Here is a 21,860-nt window from a genome sequence, read left to right as displayed (position 1 = left end):
ATAAGTATTTATTTATTTATTTATTTAAAGTAAAGAGTAATATTGCCAAGTGCCAACTAAATAAACACATCAATACCCCCATCTTGTGGGGGAAGTCTATTAGTGTAAGTCAGTTGGTCCTACCTTTGACAACTAATATGCGGACATTGAAGTGAAGAGATCATATAATGACCCAATCAGACTTACAACATATAACTTTAGGGAACACATACAGATATGCTACCAGGTGGGCAGAGAGAAGCTCCTTCTAAAAAGCCTTTCCTGCCCTCCTCCTAACTGAACATGGAATATTCCCAGTCCGCACTCTCACCGCGAGCAGCTTGGGGACAAAGAGTCGATGTCCCATCCCAAGGAGATCCATCACTTTACAGAAGGAATCCGTTGAGGCCTGACTGCTTTGGGCCTTTTCTTCTGCAGTTCCCTCTCCATCCTCCACTGCTCTTCGCACCGCTGGGAGTTGCAGAGGAGGTGTCAGCGCCGAAAGAGGAGGTGGCGAGGGCAAAGGGGAGGGCAGAGGAGATAGCGGCAGGGTTGGCGAGGGCAAGGGAGAAGGGCAGTCCCTCTTTGGGGTTAAGGAGGCGTATGACTCCAGCGTGTCGCCCGAATGTCCCACTCGGCCTATATGAGTTTGAGGACAGGTGAACTTGTAGCAAAGACGTCGTTATCCACTGATTTAGTCCTACTGATGGAGTTCTGCTGAGCGAAGACTATAGGCGACTAGCTCAGAGGATAGTATGGCCAAATTCATAGCCAATGTTAATAATAACAATGAGAAGACAGAGTCTTCATCCCACCACCGTCAGAGCCCAGAGGTGACCAACCGTTGCACCAGTGTTTGAGTCAAGAAACTAGGAAGTGATGCCGTTTGTTGCATAACGCCTTCTTCTACCTGCAAGCCACTCTTAACTTGCTGCACTACCAACCACAATCTGGTATGTCGTTGCTAAGCAACAAAGCTGCTCCACACGTGGGTTGCTGTTCCAACAAACAGCAGTAATGGACAAGTACTCCGCCTTTTTCTTATTTTTCCTTCGTCATTCGATTTGAGGGACGGAAAAAATATCCTTCAGTAAGCATGGAGTGTGCTTCCAATATGGAGGCTGCAGAATATCTTTGAAATGCAAAACAAGCAATATAACAGTGTGAATCCTCAAACGAGAGAAGCAGGAAGGAGATCCGTTTGCTGTGGCACTTGTTAGAGAGGAGGTAGAAAAATATCAAACTAAAAAAAGTGCAGCTGCTGTGCAGAAAGCAGTACGCTGTTCCTCAAGCAGATCTCCATTAGATGAGGCTCTGTAGTGGTGGAAAGTCACTTGATTCTCAACAACACAGGCTAAATGGATGCATCTGTGAGTCAGTGAATAGGCTTGTGTCATCAGGAGTGATTGTTCTGGTCAGCAACTGGGGCGAGGCAAAGCAAAAGAAGAAGAAAAAAAGCATGAAAACAACACAGTGTTTCCAGAACACTGCCGGGCTTGCTATCACTCCCTCTTTGTGATGCTAACAGCTAGCAGCTAGCATGTCATCTCTGCTGCAACCCATTAGGTGGTCGGAGATAGCGTGCTGCAAAAATATGTATCCAGCAGATGACTAAAGATGTGGAGAAAGAGGCTGTGTGTCAAAGCATAGAGACAGAATGAAAAACTGCAGGCGACGAGAAGAAGCTCCACGCAAGCATTTGTGTTGGTAAGGAAGAACAGAATGTAAAAAAAAAAAGAAAAAAAAAGAAGCTTTATTCCTCCAGGTCCAGATAGCTGATGGTACACCTTACATTCTGGGAGTGATGTGGATGATGACGGTAAAGCAGGAAAGGGAGGGAGCTGGAGCCAGATGGAGGGAGCGCAAGGAGAACGCAATGGAGGGAGGGAGGGAGAAGCAGACAGAATGTCGTCATGGCTGCCCAATAGGAAGCTGGTAGTGGAATCCCATTCCACCCACCTCACAACCTCATTTGTTATTGCATCCACTTGGTATCTTTCTGGTAATACAATATTGCTAAGATATTGAACAGTAATGCACAATTATTTGAGTATGATTACATAAAACGTTAATAGTATCATAAAAATGTAAATATGCATAGTTTAAAAGCTGATTATTTTTCATTCTTAGGCTAAGCTTGCTTTGAGCAGCACAGGTATTTATTTATTTAGTAGATTAATTAATTAAATATAATAATAATAATAATAATAATAATAATAATAATAATAATAATAATATTTTGAACTTGCACGGTTTGAAGAATTATTGCCGCATGTATGAAACTCTTTCTTACCGGTACTTTAGCATTCTCTGCTGATCTAGTACTTTTTCAGATCACAACACAATACTCACTTCACTTCATGTCATCTCTACTTGCGTACAGCTTGTCCAACAATGCAAGACCACAACAATAACACACTGGGGAACAATTTGAGGGATAAGTTGAGTTAGATTAAAACCAAAATTGGAATGCTGATTCCAAAATTGCAGTATATTATATGCCGTATATTAACACGTTATTTTTTTTCTACACAGAAAATCCTCCTTAGTAAGATTGTAGTAAGAAGAGCTGTCACAATCGAGACAGTGGTGAGAGGTGTGCGCAGCTCCCGAAAGGTCAATACTATCAATATCTACAAACAGAAAGCTAGCATAGTAGCTATTAAGAGGATGAGTGCTGGATTTTGTCTTAACCTTGAAAGCATGGGCATACTGTTCTTAGTTCTACTTCGTTTTGTGCTGTATGTTTTGCTGTTTATTGTTGTTTTCAAAGCTTGCAACCATTCTATCTTTGTGTTTTATTTACATTTTTATTTCATTTTTTAAGAAAAAAAAAAGAGGATCCTATATTTAAACAAAAACACACTTGACCTGATAGAGAAAAATTCAAATTAGTTTTGGATACCACACCCAAAAATTTGTTAAAAAGAGCTGTCAGGCATAACTCATCAACAAATTGTGTTCCCCAGTCTAATAAGCTAGACTTAAGACAAGATATCAAGATATAATTTGAGATCCTGAAGCCAACAGACACTAAATTATTGCACTGCATTGACTTCAGAAGAGGACATTATTTTACAAATAATGACCAGCAACAGCCAAATATGCAAAACAATGCACACTAGGTAATGCATTGCAATGTAGTCATGATCACAAGTTTAAACTAACAACATTTATTCAAGAAAGATATTTTTTCTCCTTATTGATCTATGGATTATTTCTTCTGTGTGTCTGGTAAGATCATACCGATTGCTTCTTGTTTTCTTGTATGACTTTTAGGTTCCATATATTGATGTGAAACTGCATGGAGAGACTTTTGTTCCTGTGAATTGAGGGGAGCATGACTAGAGAAGTCTTTATGACTTCTTACTCTCTGTCAGGGTTTACCTGTTTGACATTCTATTAAACACGACACTCAGTTCAGGGCTCGCAAGGAGAGAGGAACTGACTGATACAATTCACTCCTGCATTCCCTGAAGATTCCTCTCCTCACCCTCTCTATTTATTTGGTTTTCCACACCCTTTCCACGCCCCTAGTTACATGGGTGTTCCAACCCTAAAAATGCAAATGCAAGGCATAGTTGTAACACAGTGTACTTGTTTGTCTATGTGTTGTGCATGTGAGTGGAAGATTGCCGAGTATGTGTAGTCAAGTTTGCAATCATTTCTTAACAGAAAACAGGCAACCACACTGGCTTGAACCATTCTGCTGCTTTAGATGTTGTGGTTCTTCAGCTTTTTGAGTCATCTTCAAATAGCCAGGCTACGTGAATGTGAGCGGGAACAGAGCAAAGCATTCTTCATTGCAAGCAGAAGCAGTTCTTCATTGCAGCAAAAGTATGATAACTTATTATTTACAATTATTCCTACACTATCCCTTTTGAAGATGATTCATATTGAGGTTATTGTTTTGCCATTAAGAATTTAATTTTATTCTCTGATATTAATTATGGAATTCAATGGATATCAGAGACAGTCACACCAAGCCTATATGACAGAGGATAGCGTGTTCTCCGTGTGCTTTTAAAAGTTCTGCAATATGTTAATAAAGATGATGGATGATTGCTCACAATGAACCAGCCATATGCATGTGCTGAATGAATCGATACAACCAACCACAAGGAGATCTGGTAACACAACAAACAGGAATTCCTCACCATGCAGAAAACAACAAAGTAGTTGAGGGAAAACCTTGTGCTCATTTTAGGCTGTGGGTTCTGTTTTGGTTTATGACATCTATATTTTGTCTTCTCTCAGAATGGACATTCCATGCCAAAATGTATAAATTTTATTAACTGTCAGCTTGTTTTGGATAATGAAAGTACCAGAAGTTACCATAAGACGCCATACAACACTACATATATGAGTCACAAGGCAGAGAAGTCCCCACTGCCTGTATCAAATGTGTAAAATCATAAACCATAACTTGGAATAATAAGAGAAACTAAAGATTAAAAAAAAAAAGAAAAAAAAAGTCCAATCCCTCAGCTGCAGATACTACAGCTGGACAACAGGTGGTGACAAATACCAAATGAAGCTGATAAAGGAACACTAAATCCCCTGTTCAATTGAACAAAACAATATTAAAGCACTGTACATACGGTACTGTATATCACTACATGATGCAACTTTAAGTTAAAGTGCACAAAGCTATATGTGGATGGGGCATTTTAATAAAATGTTGCTGGCAGTAACAATGGAGTTCTTTTAAATGGAAGATGTGTCAATGAATGAGTTGAAGAACTAACCTTGAGCAGAGCCAAGGCAACATTGAAGATGATGTTCAGACCCTGGAACACAACACATTTAAATACATCTCAGTAATGAGAATATAAAAACATTTTTATTTTAAATCAGGAACACACATCAAAAACTGATTAATATACGTGTTACAATTTGGAGTCTCTCTCACATACATCATACATGTGATTACGACACATGAAGAAAATGTAAAGCTGGCAGCTCTGTGGGAACACCCACGTCTTCTTAGTCTCTGTGATGAGTTCACATGGCAACACAGAGCTAAAAATATCCAGACAGCACTAAAAATAAGGAAAGCGAGGGGGACCGCCGTCTTCACACACTGATTTGCAGAGGCCTCAAGATGGCGCTACAATGCCGAGTCAGGATCAAAGAGGTTTGTGTTCGTGATGGGGACGGTAAATACACAAAAAGCAGGGTTGTGATTACAGGCTGGGAAGGTGACAGGGCAGATAGAGGAGAAATAGTAGAGGCGGGATGATACGCAACGTTGAAAATTCTAAACTCATTCTGACTTTTGTTTTAAACACATTCCCAAAAAGTAATGTAAGCAAATGCAATGTGCGTGTGTTATAGCCACATTGGACGAGCTGTTAATTACGATTATGAAAGTCTTTCGTATTGCTGGTTGATTTGAACTAATCATGCATCATACTTGAGTTGCAAGACCACACAGCCGCCCAGTGAACATCTTGAAGAAAGAATTCCACAATGAGTATGTTACCCCCCCCCCAACCCACGGTAATTATTTCTGTATCTGTTTCTGTTATTTCTGTGTGTTTAACAAGCAAAAAGTGAACAATGATGGGGTAGATAAGATGATACATGAGGAGAACAGCAGTCAGAGTAAGAGGAGATGCGAACGAAGGTTTAACGAACAGATTCTTATCATGCGGTTCAATGGCTGAGAAAAACCTGGGAAGCTTCTTACTGTTCTGCTGGGGGCCAGCGGGAGAGTGGGAGGAATCAAATATGAAGGGATGAGGAAAATAAAGTAACGAAGGGTGAAAAGGGCAAATGGCATTTTTCACCAATAGTCAACGTATTTGTAATTAGTGTTGTCCCAATACCGTTTTTTGGCCCCCGATACCGATACCGATACACAGCTTTGCAGTATCGGCCGATACCGATACCATACCGATACTTAAAGTTTTTTTTCCTCAACATGAAAAAGCTGTCCTGCTATTGGTTCAAAGCATTCAAGGGCCAATAGGATATCTTAGATCAGCATGCAGTGAACATGTCACATACCAGTGAACATCGTGCACGAGCCAGACACAAGATGCTGCATCTAAAATCCTATATTAGTGTTGGAATTAATGGTATCGGCATGTTACTGGTGAGTAGTCACCGATACCGATACCACTGTTTTAATGCAGTATCGGCACATCTTCCGATACCAGTATCGATATCGGAACAACACTATTTGTAATTATTTTAATATTGAAATGATGCTACTTTCTAGACTGACACTGGTAGTTTTAAGATTCATGATCAAGCATTTACAACATTTATGCTGTTCATAAACTGCATTATGTAAATGCTTATGTTAGTGTGGACATTAACAAGATTCTTCTTGGCCTGTTTAAATTCAAAATTTCAAAAACTATTTCTTGACAATAATATGTTCTATGCAGCCCCACTAGTCTAAATACGGTATTTTGGTTAATATTGTATTTAGTGGACAATGAGTTAAGCAGCAAAATCCAGCAGTTTTATCAATATCAGAAGGCGGCCATTTTGCAACTTGCTGTCGAATGAAAATGACATCACAGTTGCTCAGGTCTCAGATAACCAATCACAGCTCAGCTCCAGAAAACAGGTGATTTGTGATTGGTCGTTGCCTGAGCCCTGAGCAACTGTGATGTCATCTTCAGTTGACAGTAAGTGGCAAAATGGTAGATTTTGCTTCATAACTCATATTCCACAAATGTAATATTAATCACGTCATGTTTAGACTAGTGAGGTCACATATAACATTCTATTGTCAAGAAATGTTTAAGCTTGACTTCCTCTTTAAGCAATGCTATAACAACCATATACAAGTGAAACTTCACAAGCGCACATACTACCTACGCCAAGGCGGAACCGTTTGCAAAAGTGCAAAATAATGTGTGACACCCTATTTGTGTTGATTTGTCCATCTGTTAGTTGACAGATTGCTTCCTAGTTAATGAAGGCTGAAGAGCCATCATGATAATATGGCTCCTGCAGAGTGGAAGTTCCATTGATGTTATGAACACGATCCAGCCATTTTCTATACAGTTTACATATTCCTCACTCGGGTTGTGGGTATGCTGTAGCCTATCACCAGCCAATCACAGGGTACAAATCATTCATACTGACAACACATTTGTGTCCAATTTTACACATGCTAGGAAGGGAACCAGAAAAACAAAAACAAAACACTAACACGGGGGAGAACATGCAAACTACACACAGGAAGGCGGGAGCCTGGATTCAAACCCCCAACCTCAGTCCTGTGAGGATGTACTAAAATAAACACATTCATCATTCATTCCAACCCTCACCATCTTGTAATGGGTTCTTCTTGCTCCATGCACCACCTCTGTGGAAAGGTTGATCGAAATCGATATCCATCCTACTATTGACTGTTTCATTAAACACTCAAAATAACTGCTGTGAAAAAGGTCTTGTTTAATGTGCGGGATGGAGAACTAGGTGGGATTCCAAATGTAATCAAGGAATATACTTTGCGATGCAACCTTTAATAAGTGGGATCAGGTGATTTGAGAGAAAGTGTAATCTAATCCCATGCGATGACACCATGAATAATTCTAGGCACGAGATGTAATATTAAGGAGCTGCTGAGGGAAGGCTTGTTTTGATGCTCTCATCTACTTAACCAGGTGGATATGATTGGGTTATTGTGTTGTAAAGGATTTTAAGGATTTTGAGTGGTCGGTAGACAAACCAAATGTGATTAATGCCCATAATATAATAGCATACTATTATAACCATTACTATATTATTGTAATTGAAAAAAAAAAAAAAGAAAAAAAAATAGCTGCAGCAAGAAAACACTGGATTTTACAGACACTATCTTTCTAAATATAATTAATCAGAAGCAGGGTAAGGATTCCTAATAGCTTTCTATTTAAGATTTTATCAACCTAAAAGCCTGATAGGCACACCTTTATTGATTAGACACTGAAGACAGATCAAATCAAAGGGCAGGGTGCATGCACGATGGATTGGTGCTGATGGTCATAAAGCTGTTCCTTCTAGTTAGGGACTTGACACCTGCTGTGTATGATCCAAACAACTCCCTTTCAGCTGTCTTTTTCTGCTTCTTGTTGACAACTCCCCATACTAAACACTAGGGGTGTCAGTCGATTACATTTTTTAATCATAATTAATCGCATGACTTCAATAGTTAACTCACGATTAATCAAAATTTATATCCCTTTGAAATGTATAATAAAATGTTTTTATACTCTTGTTGACATAAAAGTGGGGAAAAATGTTAAATTAATAGAAATATGGCGTAATATCACGTAATGATTTTGGTGTAATCTTTGTGAATCACCTTGTACTTTTAACTAGGGGTTTCAGGCATTTTTATTTTTATTTTTTAACATAATTAATTGCAAGACTTCAATATTCTAGACTTCAAGATTAATCACAAAATTTATATCTGTTCTAAATGTACACTAAAATGTACAATAAAACATTTTCTTTCTAAGTTTTCATACGCTTGTTAATATAAAAGTGGAAAACAATGTAAAACTAAAATATGGCTGAATCTTTTAGAAATTGATACAGTAAGTTCACAATAATTCATAAAATTGAGTTAAAATTCAAAAGATGTACTGTAAAAAACGAGTGTGATATTGATTTGTGTTGAGGTCATTTTTCTACCACTAGATGGCTAGTTGCATTGGTAAGACGGGGACAGCTCAGTGCATTTTTCTTTTCATATTCAGAGCTATCTAATCTTTAACATGAAGTAACTTGTGAAATTCTGCACATTTTTAAAATTGTAAAATGGAACTTCACCCCAGTCTACAAATATATCCATTATTATTACATTTATTACTGCTAAAGTTTGACGTGGTCATGTCTGCTGCATTGCAACTACAGAACCCCCCCCCCCCCCCCCCCCCCCCCCCCCCCCTCTCAGTACAGGCTTTTCAAGTAAGGGGTGGTCATTAATTGTGCGTTTAAAAAAAATTGTGGCGTTAAAGGAACTTTAAATCAACTCAAAATTAATGCACTAATCTTGACACCCCTACTAAACACTAACTAACCTTTGGCCATTCTGGCCAGTCCTTCCTTGACACTATTTAACCACAATTAGAAAATAAAGACCTTTAACCTTTCCCAAGAATTTCAGTATAATATAGTGCACGACGTCTAACTATACCTCACAAAGCAGCAGATCCGTGATGTGGAAAACCATGCACAGGGGGAATTTGGCAGTGAAGAGGGTGAGGAACCACTGGGAGGCATACATGTGTGCTTCCAGGTTCAGTACTTGGAAATGGGACCACAGATCGGGTAGCTGTTCCTAGAAAACAAGAGACGCGTTGGCGGGGAAAAGATGGGGGACTTTGTAAACAGGAAAACAAAATCAAGTGTAAACACTATTATGCAATAGAGAGGACCCCTGCAATTTGTGCACAAGAGTGACCGGGCTGGCCCACGAATAAGAAAAAATCACGTTTAACTGACGCAAAACACAAATGTGTTGGAAGATTTCTTTATTAACCCAAACGATTATTGAAAAACACGGACAAACATCCATTTGGAGTTTTCTATGAATATATTGCCCAAAATATAAATAAATGTTAAAACATTTTAAAATATTGAAGGAAAAAAAAAAAAATCAGTGATATTGGGTGTGCAGTGTGGGTAGGCCTGTCAGACACCCAACTAAATATATCATAAAAATTCAGTTTTCCTTAAGACTGTATGTCCATTTCAAAAAATACCTTTCCGACAGCGTAAATTAGAACTGAACATTAGCTGTAAATGCTACATTAGAATCTTTGATTAACCTCTAAATTCAATTGGTCAGTGAAGTTAATCAATTACAATCATATGTAACTTGTAAATAATACGGATGAGAGAGTACCGGGATTGGGCCAATACCCGGGCTTATTTCAAGGTATATGTACTCGCAATCATATAACAGCCACAAGAGAGGGGCCGGTTACAGTATTGGCTGCTTTCTTATGGACATCTTACAAACAGGAAAAGAAGAATTTTAACGAAAAATGCTATATATAGGAAAAATTATCGGTCATTCTTTTTTGGGGGGGAAATTTTTACGTAAATTAAGAATAAATAATACTTAAAAACATACTGGTGGTATCAGTACTTGGTATCAGGATTGGTGATTTGGGAAACACACAGTACTAATTTATTTAATATGTTCCAAATCATTATGCATATATCAAACAAGTTTGATGAAGGAAAATGACTTCAGGAGGTTGTTGCGCAATACTTGATGCACAAAGGGAGGTCCTGATACAAAGTGTTTAATAGGCCAGTGATTTATGAAAGGAAGGAAAAAAAGACATTTTCAAGAAAATCATTGCACTGTTAAATAACTGCTGTGTGACTCATACAGAAAACGGGTTCGTTCTGATCAAGGCATAAAATGGAATGTTTCTGTCGGGCAAATGCATGGCATTACGAGAGCAGCTGTAAATAAATAAATAAATAAATAATCTACTGCTGAGCAGAAAGCGGCTATTTGAAGCAGCTGGTGCCTCTTCAGTCAGTCAGCAACTAACCATGGACTTACAATTTAAATGGATGTGAGCTATGTAAAATGAGCTTGTTTGGTAGAGATGCGGTTTGGTCAAAATAGCTATTTTTATTTATTAATTTATTTTTTACAACATACATATGACTGATTTTGTTTAGAGTTCTTTGTGATCTATTTTTAGTTGAATTGTTGCATGCATACAAAAAGAATTGGAAGAATGTACTTTGAGTAAATTAAAATGTCATTGTGATAGTTAGAATTGCTGATGATTATGACATTATTCACTGTAAATCACACTTTCTATTAAGGAAAATAAAGAAAAACAATGCCTAATAATCTGCTGGTAGCTGGCTGCACATGCTCCTGCAGCGTATTTAAATATGAATAAATGCGATATCAATAAACGCTAATATTATAATCATAGTGTGGTGCATTGTTTCACTTTCTAGCACTTATTGAAATTTTTTTTCCGTTCCGTTTTTGCCAGGAGGTGCTAAATTAACATACAGTGCAATATAGAAACCGAAAATGTAGTCAAACCCTTATTACATGCAAATGTCTTTCACTCAATCTAGTCAGGCAATAAGTATTAGCAAGCATGAATTCAGACTGTAGATTCCAATCACGTAGAAGATTGCATCGCTCTGTACCTGCATGAGCTTCTCCAGCTGATAGAACTTGCAGTGAAGATCTTCAAAGTTGTTTTTGTAGAGCGCTCTCAGGCCATACTCAAACATGATTTTCACCAACACACAAAAGGATTGTTCCTCAGGCATCTGAAACAACAGCAATAACATATATATATATATATATATATATATATATATATATATATATATATATATATATATATATATATATATATATATATATATATATATATATATATATATATATATATATATATATATATATATATGTGTGTGTGTCGGTATCAAAAATGAAAAATGTTAGTCACACAGGGTTCCCAGACATTGGGGATTAATTTCTACTAAATGACATGACAATTTGGGGCTTAATATGAAGAAAGAAAGAAAGAAAGAAAAAAATTTCTATTAACTTTCTAACATGACATCTGACTTGAAATAAAGACAAAGCAAAAGTATAAATAACAAAATGTGAAAGTACGAGTTCTGGTGAGTCTCAAGGGAATGTGCAGTCTCACACAAAAGCACTCTCTCTTCGCCCTTAAACGCACGTGCGCACGCACGGACGCGTGCACACACACAGGCCATGAGGTGGCATTTTATCTGTGACAGTTTGTGTTTGGGGCTGAATCTGCTGCAGGTGAACCTGAGCGCCTATTAATATTCTTGACATCTTCTCTATAACCTCTGCTTCTTCCTCCTTTTTAACCTCCCTGCTTTCTTCCTACACAATCTGTATCCACACTGCCTAACTTTTTTCCCATTTAACCATGTGTATTTGCTGTCCTCAGTACCTGCCGACTCTCCTTTGATAGCTCACTAGCATGACTTCATCTCCTCACTTATTTTCCAACTGTCTTTCGTCATTGTGCCTCCTGCAGACCTCTCCCCTCTCTCACACTCTTTCTCATCTTAAATCTTGGTTGCTCGTACCATTTGGACTTCAACCAGACCTCCATTACATGTTTCCCATCAATCAAAGACTGCTGTCATGTATGCTAAACTCCTCCACGTTTCTTCACTGGCTAGCTTGAATGCAGCGTTTTTATTGTGGGAATGCTGAAAGCATCCCACATATGCTATTCGGTTTTTATTCTGCTCACTTATTTGCCGAGAAACAACTCCCACATAATACTTCGGATTTACACCGTTAAAAGTTCAACTTGCTTCGAAAATTCACACCTTCCATGGTATATATCATCTGATTCCACATTACTTACAGTACTCGCACAATTTAACGTTAAATATCAACTTTTCCCCATTCATCTTCAATGAGACTGACATTGAACTTTTTATGTCTCACTTTCCATACAGACAACTGATCACCATTACTAGCTCTCTGACGTTGCTCAGTGGCACACTTGGTTAAGTGCGTTGTCTAGTAACCAGGAGGTCCCGAGTACAAATCCCACCTCTGACTGTACATTGAAAATATGTCCATGGCAATTATGCTTAGTGATATAACTGTATACCAACTGACTATCATATCAGGAAATGCATTACAATTTCACTGAAATGATAAAATGCATGTTGGCTTTCACAGAGATGGCTTTTTAAAATAAATACGCCATTAGCCTAATCTACCACTCCATAGTAATTTTGTCGGGAAAAGGCGGGACATTCTGTACAATAATTTGAGCTGATTGGACGATGCGTCATTCTACACGTTTGTTTTAACCAATCATGGCCATGGGTGAAAATTTTATCCTTGTTCTTGCCAAAGGGGGTTAAAGCACGGACATCTTACCAGCTTGAAATGCACGAAGCGCTGTTCAACATTCAACAAGGAAACATTGAGGCATTCTGCGAGAAAAGAATTAATAGCAGCGTCCAATCGTCCATGTTAGGTTTGTTTGTTAGCTCCGGCGTCGGTGCTGGCTTCCTGGTTACGTCACAGTTGCATATCCCGCCCCCAAACACAATGTCGCTCTGTGATTGGTCCGAACCACTAGCGGTTCTGAACGGCGGTTATCAGCGGGAGCGGTACAAGATGTATTCTCCGGGGTTTGTGAACTCCCAAATCCCTCGAGAATTCATCATGCGAGAGCAAGGTTAGAACTGTAGGGTTACTGGGAGGTACTTTAAATGATAACATGTATGTCCTGACTCCCATTATACTTTATTTTGAATGTGATTAATTCTGAACATATTCACATCCCCAGTTAAAGCAGGGTGTCAAATCTTAATAGCAATTTTTGGAATTGAGTTGTAAGGTACATTAATGGTGGAAAAAGTTTTGAAATGATTTATCTTAGTCACTTTCTCCCTCTCTCTCTTTCAATATACAAGAACAAAATGTGTTTATTATTTGTCAGCTTCGAATAGAAAATTGCCCTTAATTTCATTTAATTATCATGAAAAATGCAACTTTTGATTATATTTTCTTGTTGTCATTGTTTTGGGGGAGAATTTTATGTACTAGTGGTATCAATATTTGATATCGGTGACTACTCAAGAGGAGTGTACTCGCACTGGTATCAGTCTGAAAAAAAAATGGGATCAAACTTTCCAAGTTAAAATACATACATGTTTAAATGCTTACTTACATGCAGCAGCAGAACAGCTGCAAGGAATGACTGACCCTGGCAGTAACCAATTTCCTCATCGTAGACAGCATAGGCCTTGAAGAGAGACAGAGAAAAAATTAATAATAATATAACACCATAACAATTTCAACATTGAATAACTTAACACTGAATTTACTGACAAAATATAATATTTTTAGTATCACATTTTTAGTCAATAACGATACTTTAATTTTATTTTTTTAACTTTAAAAGATTTTGGATTTGAACATGCACTAGTGTTGCATATCTCATCACTGACATTCTTAATATTTGACTTGCATGACAGTTTAGGAAATATTGAGCTGCATTCCAAGTGTTTGCAATGGGTGAGACCAAATATTACATAATTTCATTGTATCTGCACCGATGACTACAAAAGCTTTCTGTTAGTCTTCCTGTTTTTATTTAAGCATGTATTTGTGAGTTTTACTGTATCTAGACTAAAGACTAGGAAAATTAATAAGGTAGTATTAAATATCTCATACCAATACATAAAATAGTTTCAAGGAAAAAAAAACAAACAATAAAATTATCTTGACATTAAAATGTTTCACTGAAAATGAAAACAAATGTTTTGAAATATACAGTACACTATCATTTATTTTGGATCTATATATCTGATGCTGAGTTAATAACAATCAACAGTCAGATCCCCTTTCTTGAAAATGAATTAGGGTTGTACAATATATAAAAAAAAATATCGATATTGCGATATTGGTCTATGCAATGTGTATATTGCAACAACATGCAATAAGTTTGATTTGGAATTTTATACAGTAAGACTGTCAGGTTTACCTGTTTTACATTTATTAAACATGACAAAAAAGGAGAGAAGACACTCAGTTAAAAGCTTGCAAGGAGACAATAGAGGAACTGACTTATACAATTCACTACTGCACTCTCTGAAGAAAGAAAAAAAAAAAAAAAACTCCTCACCCTCTCTTTTTATTTGGTTCCCATGCCCCTAGTTACATGGATGTTCCAACTCTAATAATGCTAAACATTGTTGGAACACAGTATACTTAACGAAAATGTGCACTGCCATCCAATAGTTGAACATTATCGAGAGGTAATTACAATTAAGAATACATTGAGTTTGATTATTTTGCTGCATGAAAAAAAAATGTAATTTATTCATTAGATAATAAAATTTAATTTCTTTAGGTACATGTTAAATATCACAATAATATCAATATCGCTATATTCAGCAACTATATCGCATGTTTTTCCAGTATCGTGCAGCCCTAAAATGAATGTAAAAATTTGTGGTTGGATGTGCAGGTAGTGGTGATGTGGAGCTGCCTGGATTTATAATCTCCATGTTGACATGCTTGATGGAGTGTGGTATTCACACACCGTCATGTCACCTTGCTGCCAACTCAGCAAGGTGACATGACGGTTGACAGATGGATGGGGGAGGTCCTGGTGGGAGAAATCTAAATTTATTAGCCTGAGTACATAACCGGATCAGCAGGCTCAAGTATTAGTATCTATTGTAAAGCAGACACCGATTTCAAAAGAATTGTGATCCTTTTTTGATATAGACTTTGTAAAGATTACAAATGACTGTCATTTGACAAACTTCACAATAAAAAGTGATATTTAAAAAAAAAATGCTTTCATTATATTTTAATACAGTATAAAAGAAATGGAGTAGGATATGAACTCCGGCCCTGAAAAAAAAGAATGTGTTATTCTGAAGTTCTATTTCCATGTAAATGTTTTAGATTTTCATCAAAATCAAAATCATTCCATCAAGAACTGGTTTTAAGAACTTAAGTGAGAATACATATTTTCATTTCTCTTAAAAACTCACGGTCACATTTCCCAAGCGATTTGATCGCTGCTCGATCAAGTGCTTGTACAGGTTAGGTGGCAGCGGGACTGAATGGAACATTAACAAAATGAAGCAGACTGTCACCAGAAAAGTTCACACAGCTCAATTGACCTTTCTTGGAGAATAAAGGTCAGAAAATTAAAGCCTCCATGAAGATTACAGAGTAGATTGGTGTGTAGGTGAATGTACAATGGGCCCTGGATCCTCGGTGCTGTAACCCACTCATGCCTCAAGATCCAGCCAACCTTATCAGCAGCAAATCTACATGAATTTGCATACAAATGAAGGCGAGCTCAACACTGACCTACTTGGGTTCACACCGGATGTAAACCCACCCTGACAGGTCCTCCCACATTACTTATAGTACAAAAGTCAAGTCATCTTTAAAAATACAAAGGTGTGACCGTTTCTGTCAGTCATTCAAAAACTACGTTTGACTTTTAGCTAAAACCACACTGTGATACCCACAATTGTGCTTTTTGGCACCCAATATTCCATCTGTACTTTAGTAGTATGGATAATAAGTAAAGGCCAAGATACAGCAATCCGACATCGGCCAAATGTGACTGACGCCTACCCCCTGTGGCGTCAGCCCAGATAAAGGCATGTCGTGTAGAAAAATAACATAAATACACATCACACTGACCCCGACTATTACGTACCTTCAGCACATGTACGAGAAGTAATTCCCCTTGATACCATTGGCGGCGGTAGTCATTATTCCTAAAGGCAACCGGAAACCTCTTTAAGGGGGCGGGATATAAAACGTAACCAATGCACACGGTTACTTTTTCTCTCATGACGTCCTCCCACGTAAATGAAAGCCTCCGGCTTTTTGCACAGTATCGTATCTAAAAGTAAATCCTACCTGCTATATCCAGTCACGTCCCCATGTCATGCCATAGTTTGGCTTTCATACCTTTGCCGCATACCTTTTAACGGTAATATCATACAATGCCGGTCTCTCTTGAACCAAAGAGACAAAGTCATCTTCCCAATCTTCAGTCCAGACATTGTAAGTTTGAATGTGGAGGGTACAGCAGGGTGACGATGCGCAAAATGAGAGAAAAAAAAAAATAAAGCCCCAGGCTTTCCATTAGTACTTTCGTCACTTCCTCTTCTTGCCCTGTGAGCTGATTTGCTAGCTAACAGCCAATCACGGTGATCAAATGCACCAGACGCCAATTCAACATGTGGAAACGCCCCCATCTTCCGTTTGTGCACAAAATCGGAAATCGGAACACAAATCGTTCTCCGTTTTCTTCATTTTGGCGTTTGGAACAAATATTGAGAAAACAAGTTGTTTTTTTGTTTTTGTACTTCCCGTTTTGTTTGGAACAACGACTAAACGAAATGATACACAGATTCATATGTACCATGTGTGCAATTTCACAGTTTTATATGCCCAGATAGGGTCTTTCAGGCTATTTCAAAGTTGATATTTAAAACGACATTTAAAAAAGGGTTGAGACTTGCGCAATCAGTTTTGAACAGTCTAGCTTTTAACTGAAATGTCACATTTTACTCTTACCTTGCAGATCTTGAAGAGTGAATCCTGTCCATCTCCGTCAGAGTCCTTGAAGTAGTCATGTGCAGGGAAGGTACGGTGGATGTCCCGAGTGATCACTCCCTCCTGAGCTGAATCCTGAAACGTGTATACAGTACAGCATTACAAATTGTGTCACAAACACTAAATGCATAGCTACAATTGAATGTACTGAAAATGTACCCAACACTAGGGGTGTTTCCATACAACTTCTTCACTCCCGATATACTGATACTGAAGTCTAGAGTACTGTCCAACACTAATCTGATAGCAGCAGTAATGATACATGCTTTTATTTTACTTTTTATTACAGACTTAATCAAGTGCTACTATTCAAACAAAGAACAATAGTCAGCAACAGAAGGTATGAGAAAATACAACCCATTTATTCCAAACATTTGGGTTACAATTCAACCTAAAACATGAGAATACGGTAAATTAAAAAAAACAAAAAAAACCTACAAAATAAATTAAAGGACCCTGAGAAATAATATTAATAACGTCAATACAAACTAATTTTTGAAGTGCAAATAACAATTCAAGTTTACTTCCGTACATTCAGATATTTCTTTTTTCATTCTGTATATGGTGGGAACAATAGAGGATGGGACAAAAAAAATGTTGGATAGAAGAGCAAGAGCCGAGTCTGGAATGGATAGCTTGCATATGAGTGCTAATATCAGCGATGTTGGACATAGACCAATATCATCCGATACCATTTTTTTTTTTGGTCTGAAATAGGACCGAAATCAATCAATCAAATCTCTCTCTCTCTCTCTCTCTCTCTCTCTCTCTCTCTCTCCCTCCCTCTCCCTCCCTCCCTCCCTCCCTCAATCTCCCTCCCTCCAAGGTAATTAACAAATGGATGAAAAGCCCTATAATTCAACATCTGCTACATTCACAATACTAACAAAAAAAAGTGTAAGTGTTCCCCAATTGGGCCAAACACTTCCACAATTATTTTTTTTTTAATTGTGTAAAACTATGAACATGTACTTGATGAAGGTAATCAGTACAAAATTTGAAATCTGTTTGATATTTTCTTCAGTTCAGTGGAACAAAATCATCCATCTAGTTCTAATTCCCTTTAAGCATTTACTGTTTCCAAACCTCAGCCACTCCTACAATATCTGACACATCTTCAGACACAAACATCAGTACAGTGCATTTCTCACTCTTCAACACAATCGAAGCCACCGTTTTTATGCTGTCATTGTTTTTCATGAAACCTAACACCTCTCTGTAAGTTGCTGCTGAACCAACCCTCAGCCCGAATGGCCTTGATGTGTGTATCGGAGAAAATGAAGGCCAAGAATATCAGAGAACAGAGGTATCCATCCATCCATCCATTTTCTTGACCGCTTAATCCTCACAAGGGTCGCGGGGGCTGCTGGCGCCTATCTCAGCTGGCTCTGGGCAGTAGGCAGGGGACACCCTGGACTGGTTGCCAGCCAATCGCAGGGCACACAGAGACGAACAACCATCCACACTCACACGCACACCTAGGGACAATTCGGAGCGCCCAATTAACCTGCCATGCATGTCTTTGGAATGTGGGAGGAGACCGGAGTACCCAGAGAAGACCCACGCGGGCACGGGGAGAACATGCAAACTCCACCCAGGAAGGTCCGAGCCTGGACTCGAACCGGAGACCTCAGAACTGGGAAGCGGACGTGCTAACCACTCGACTACCGTGCCGCCCCGAGAACAGAGGTATGAAACAGAAATGCCATCTTCATTCCTACTTTCCGAGATTTAAAAAAAAATGCTGCAATGATCTTACAGAAAGACGTGATCCTGCTTGTGCAGTCATCTATAATCCCTCTACCTTCAATCGACTTCATTTCACACCTTTTCTTTTGAAACTGCAGCAAGTCTCCTTGTTTAAAGTTGAAGGTCCTTGCCATCAATTTTCTGTGGATTTGGGCTGCCCACGTTTGTTTCATCATAAAATCACAAAGTGACTTGATGATACTCAAGTCAGTCGGGCCTCTGTTGGAGCCGTACCATCTGTTGCAGGACTCACTGAAGATATTTATGTATCACTCTGGCTGTACTGTATGTCTGGAGTCATTGATATGCTGCATCATTAATGTTAAAAGCCTCTCTTGTGTTACAGCATGGCGGGAAAACAAGCTCCCCGTGCTTCTCAGAAACAATGAAGAGAAATATATCTCATAATCGGAAAGGATCTTTACTTTGAAATACATGGAAAGAAAAACAGCACATGGGTTAAACATGTCTGCCTCAAATTCGCGAGGTTCTGTGCTCGAATCTGCTGTCGAATTAAAAGACATTTCATTCACATGCCATTTGGTTTCTGCACGCAAGCCTGCGTGTCATGTTTTAATGAGACTTGCAGCATGGAGGTGGTCCTTTTGTGCAATATGTGTTACAGATGACTATAACAGTTACAAATTATGTTCATTATTCCACACAAACAACAAACTTTGTATGTATGAAAGCAGTATGGCGTACAACTGCAATGTTATTTTTAACCTCACAGAAAATGCAATTCCCTTAATGAGATTCCTAAATAACATTTGAAAAAGCAACACAGAATAACATTATTGTACAAAAATAACAGTAAATATCACTCTGGTGACAAAGACAGCAAAGACACATGATAAGATGAAGAAGATTATATAAAAATTTAAATGTCACATTTGGAAGTAGTGCAAGTAGAAAATTTAGAGGTGTACATTGTAAATCAACTTGCAGATTAAATAAATATTCACATTTATACTCATCTTCACTCTATTACTCATGGACCAGGGGGAAGAAAATGGCAAATTTACTGGTCATATATACACAAGTAGATTGAAAATTTACTTGCACTGTCTCAAATTTCAGAGGCAAAATGCCAATTAGGGGCAGTCTGAAGCCTTAAACACTAGGGATGTTACCACTTTTTTTTTTTCATACCGATACCAGTACGAGAAGTCAACTCGAGTAGTCACCTCATCTATAACGATAGATACCAAGTACTGATACCACGAGTATTTTTTATATACAAAATTTCTAAAAATAAAACAATGACAGATGAATTTAAAGAAAGATCGATTCTAACATAGCATTTTTTTCTCTTAAAATTGCATGAAATTAATGGCAAATTTCTATTTAATTTCTAGTTTCTGATCGTAAAAAACAGCCACAAGAAGGTGACCGAAAAACAAGCATCTCGCAATAGGCGAGTACCAATAGCAGGCGCTGGTATTGGACCGATACCTGGCTGTATTTCACGGTATCGTAATGTCACGAGTCTCTTGTGGCCATTCAGGAACTAAATTTAGAGGAACATAAAATTGCCATTAATTTCATGTAATTTTCGGCCATTGTTTTTTGGAGGGCAATTTTATGTATTAAAAAAAGTACTAGTGGTATTGGTATATGGTATCGGTGACTACACAAGAGTTAAGTACTCACACCAGTATCTAGATGAAAAATGGTAGTATCGAACATCCTTACTGGTATCAGCGGCCGTCATGAGTACCAATAGCTTGAAATAAGGCATAGTATGGGCTCAACACCTGCTATCGGTACACACACATCCCTATTATACACAGAAAAGACTAGAAAAATACATCATCAATATAGATTTTATTGCTATTGATTTTCTTTCATCTTTACTAGTATATTTGGTATTGGAGTAAAAGTAATCAAATTCACATTAATATGCTATTTGGATTATGTGACTGATTACATTTTCTAACAGGTAACTCGCAACTGTATCTGAATACAAGAAGAAAAAAAATCAACTTGTGTATTTCTGAATTCCTTGAGTTTACTTTGTTATTTAAGTAATAATTTAATGGAGGTAGTTGCCCTGCATTTACTGAACAGATGTTACTAAAGGCAGCTTCTGAGATCTTCTGACCTTTTGAATGTGTATAAGTACATTAGCGCTTGACTGCTTATGTCACTGTGACCAAAGATTAAAAAAAACAAAAAAAAAACTCCAGAGTGGTACACAGTTGGACCTCGTTCAGAGATGTGCACATTATACAATAAATATGCACAATCCTTTAAATAAACCATTTCAATGCTACTCTGGACAGAGAGCACAACGTACTCAAAGTGTTCTCGCATATTAACTACTTGCTAGCCTCCAACTGCGAGGGTCTAAATGTCACAGAAAATCATGCTGAAATGGAATTTTAAAAGAAAGGCACATGTCATTAAGAGCTGTGAGTGGCAGAAAACAGAGCTTTGAAAAGTGCAAGTCGATTCTTCGCCAAATTGAAAGCAACCTTATGGCATAATGCTGAAGAAAGACCCATTTGTCTGCTCTTTTTTATTAAACAAAGTTACTGTCATAAAATTTAACAGGAACATCAGTTTCAAAACAAAAACGTAAAAATGTTCAGGTCCTTTTGCAACCAATGAGAGGTCCCGGGTTCAAAACCCTGATAAGCCCCCAACTAATGTGACAACCCTTCTACACATCGCGGCAAATATTAAAACAACAGGCGACTGTGTGAACATAAGTGATTAATTAGGAAAGTCAGTCAATCGGTGAGTAGTGTAACAAAAGATGCCAAAACAAAGGACATATAGCCAAATGAGCTCCAATTAGCCAAGTTCTAAACAAGCCAACAACAGAAATAGCAGTCTGCCTTTGAGTCGAAGTTTATACACAGTACCAAACAACAGAAAATAAATACACCATTTACAAGACTATTTTCATAAATATACTATACAAGTTCTGCTTGCTGAAAGCTGAACTTTATGTCTGTCTTCATTGGGGTAAGAGTTGCCCCTTTAAACTTTTTACAGTAAAATCCTT

General features: G+C 37.9%; 1 protein-coding gene across 2 annotated transcripts in view; it reads right to left on the bottom strand.

The window, feature by feature from the left end:
* Positions 1–21,860, bottom strand: part of rabgap1l (RAB GTPase activating protein 1-like) — a 97,923-nt gene that overhangs the window by 18,709 nt on the left and 57,354 nt on the right. The window contains exons 14-18 of one of the 2 annotated variants that reach the window (XM_077533864.1): positions 17,060–17,173; positions 13,671–13,745; positions 11,128–11,253; positions 9,128–9,271; positions 4,728–4,769 (exon numbers count right to left, since the gene is read on the bottom strand). In XM_077533864.1, the coding sequence (XP_077389990.1) occupies positions 4,728–4,769; positions 9,128–9,271; positions 11,128–11,253; positions 13,671–13,745; positions 17,060–17,173 (501 nt within the window). Of the gene's footprint in view, positions 1–310; positions 514–4,727; positions 4,770–9,127; positions 9,272–11,127; positions 11,254–13,670; positions 13,746–17,059; positions 17,174–21,860 lie in introns of those variants that run through there. The other variant, XM_077533865.1, reaches the window with a different exon arrangement.

Source organism: Festucalex cinctus, chromosome 10 (assembly GCF_051991245.1).
Source record: "Festucalex cinctus isolate MCC-2025b chromosome 10, RoL_Fcin_1.0, whole genome shotgun sequence".
Lineage (NCBI taxonomy): Eukaryota > Metazoa > Chordata > Actinopteri > Syngnathiformes > Syngnathidae > Festucalex > Festucalex cinctus.
Note: the sequence above shows the minus strand (reverse complement) of the source record. Positions and strands in the feature narration are given on the sequence as shown.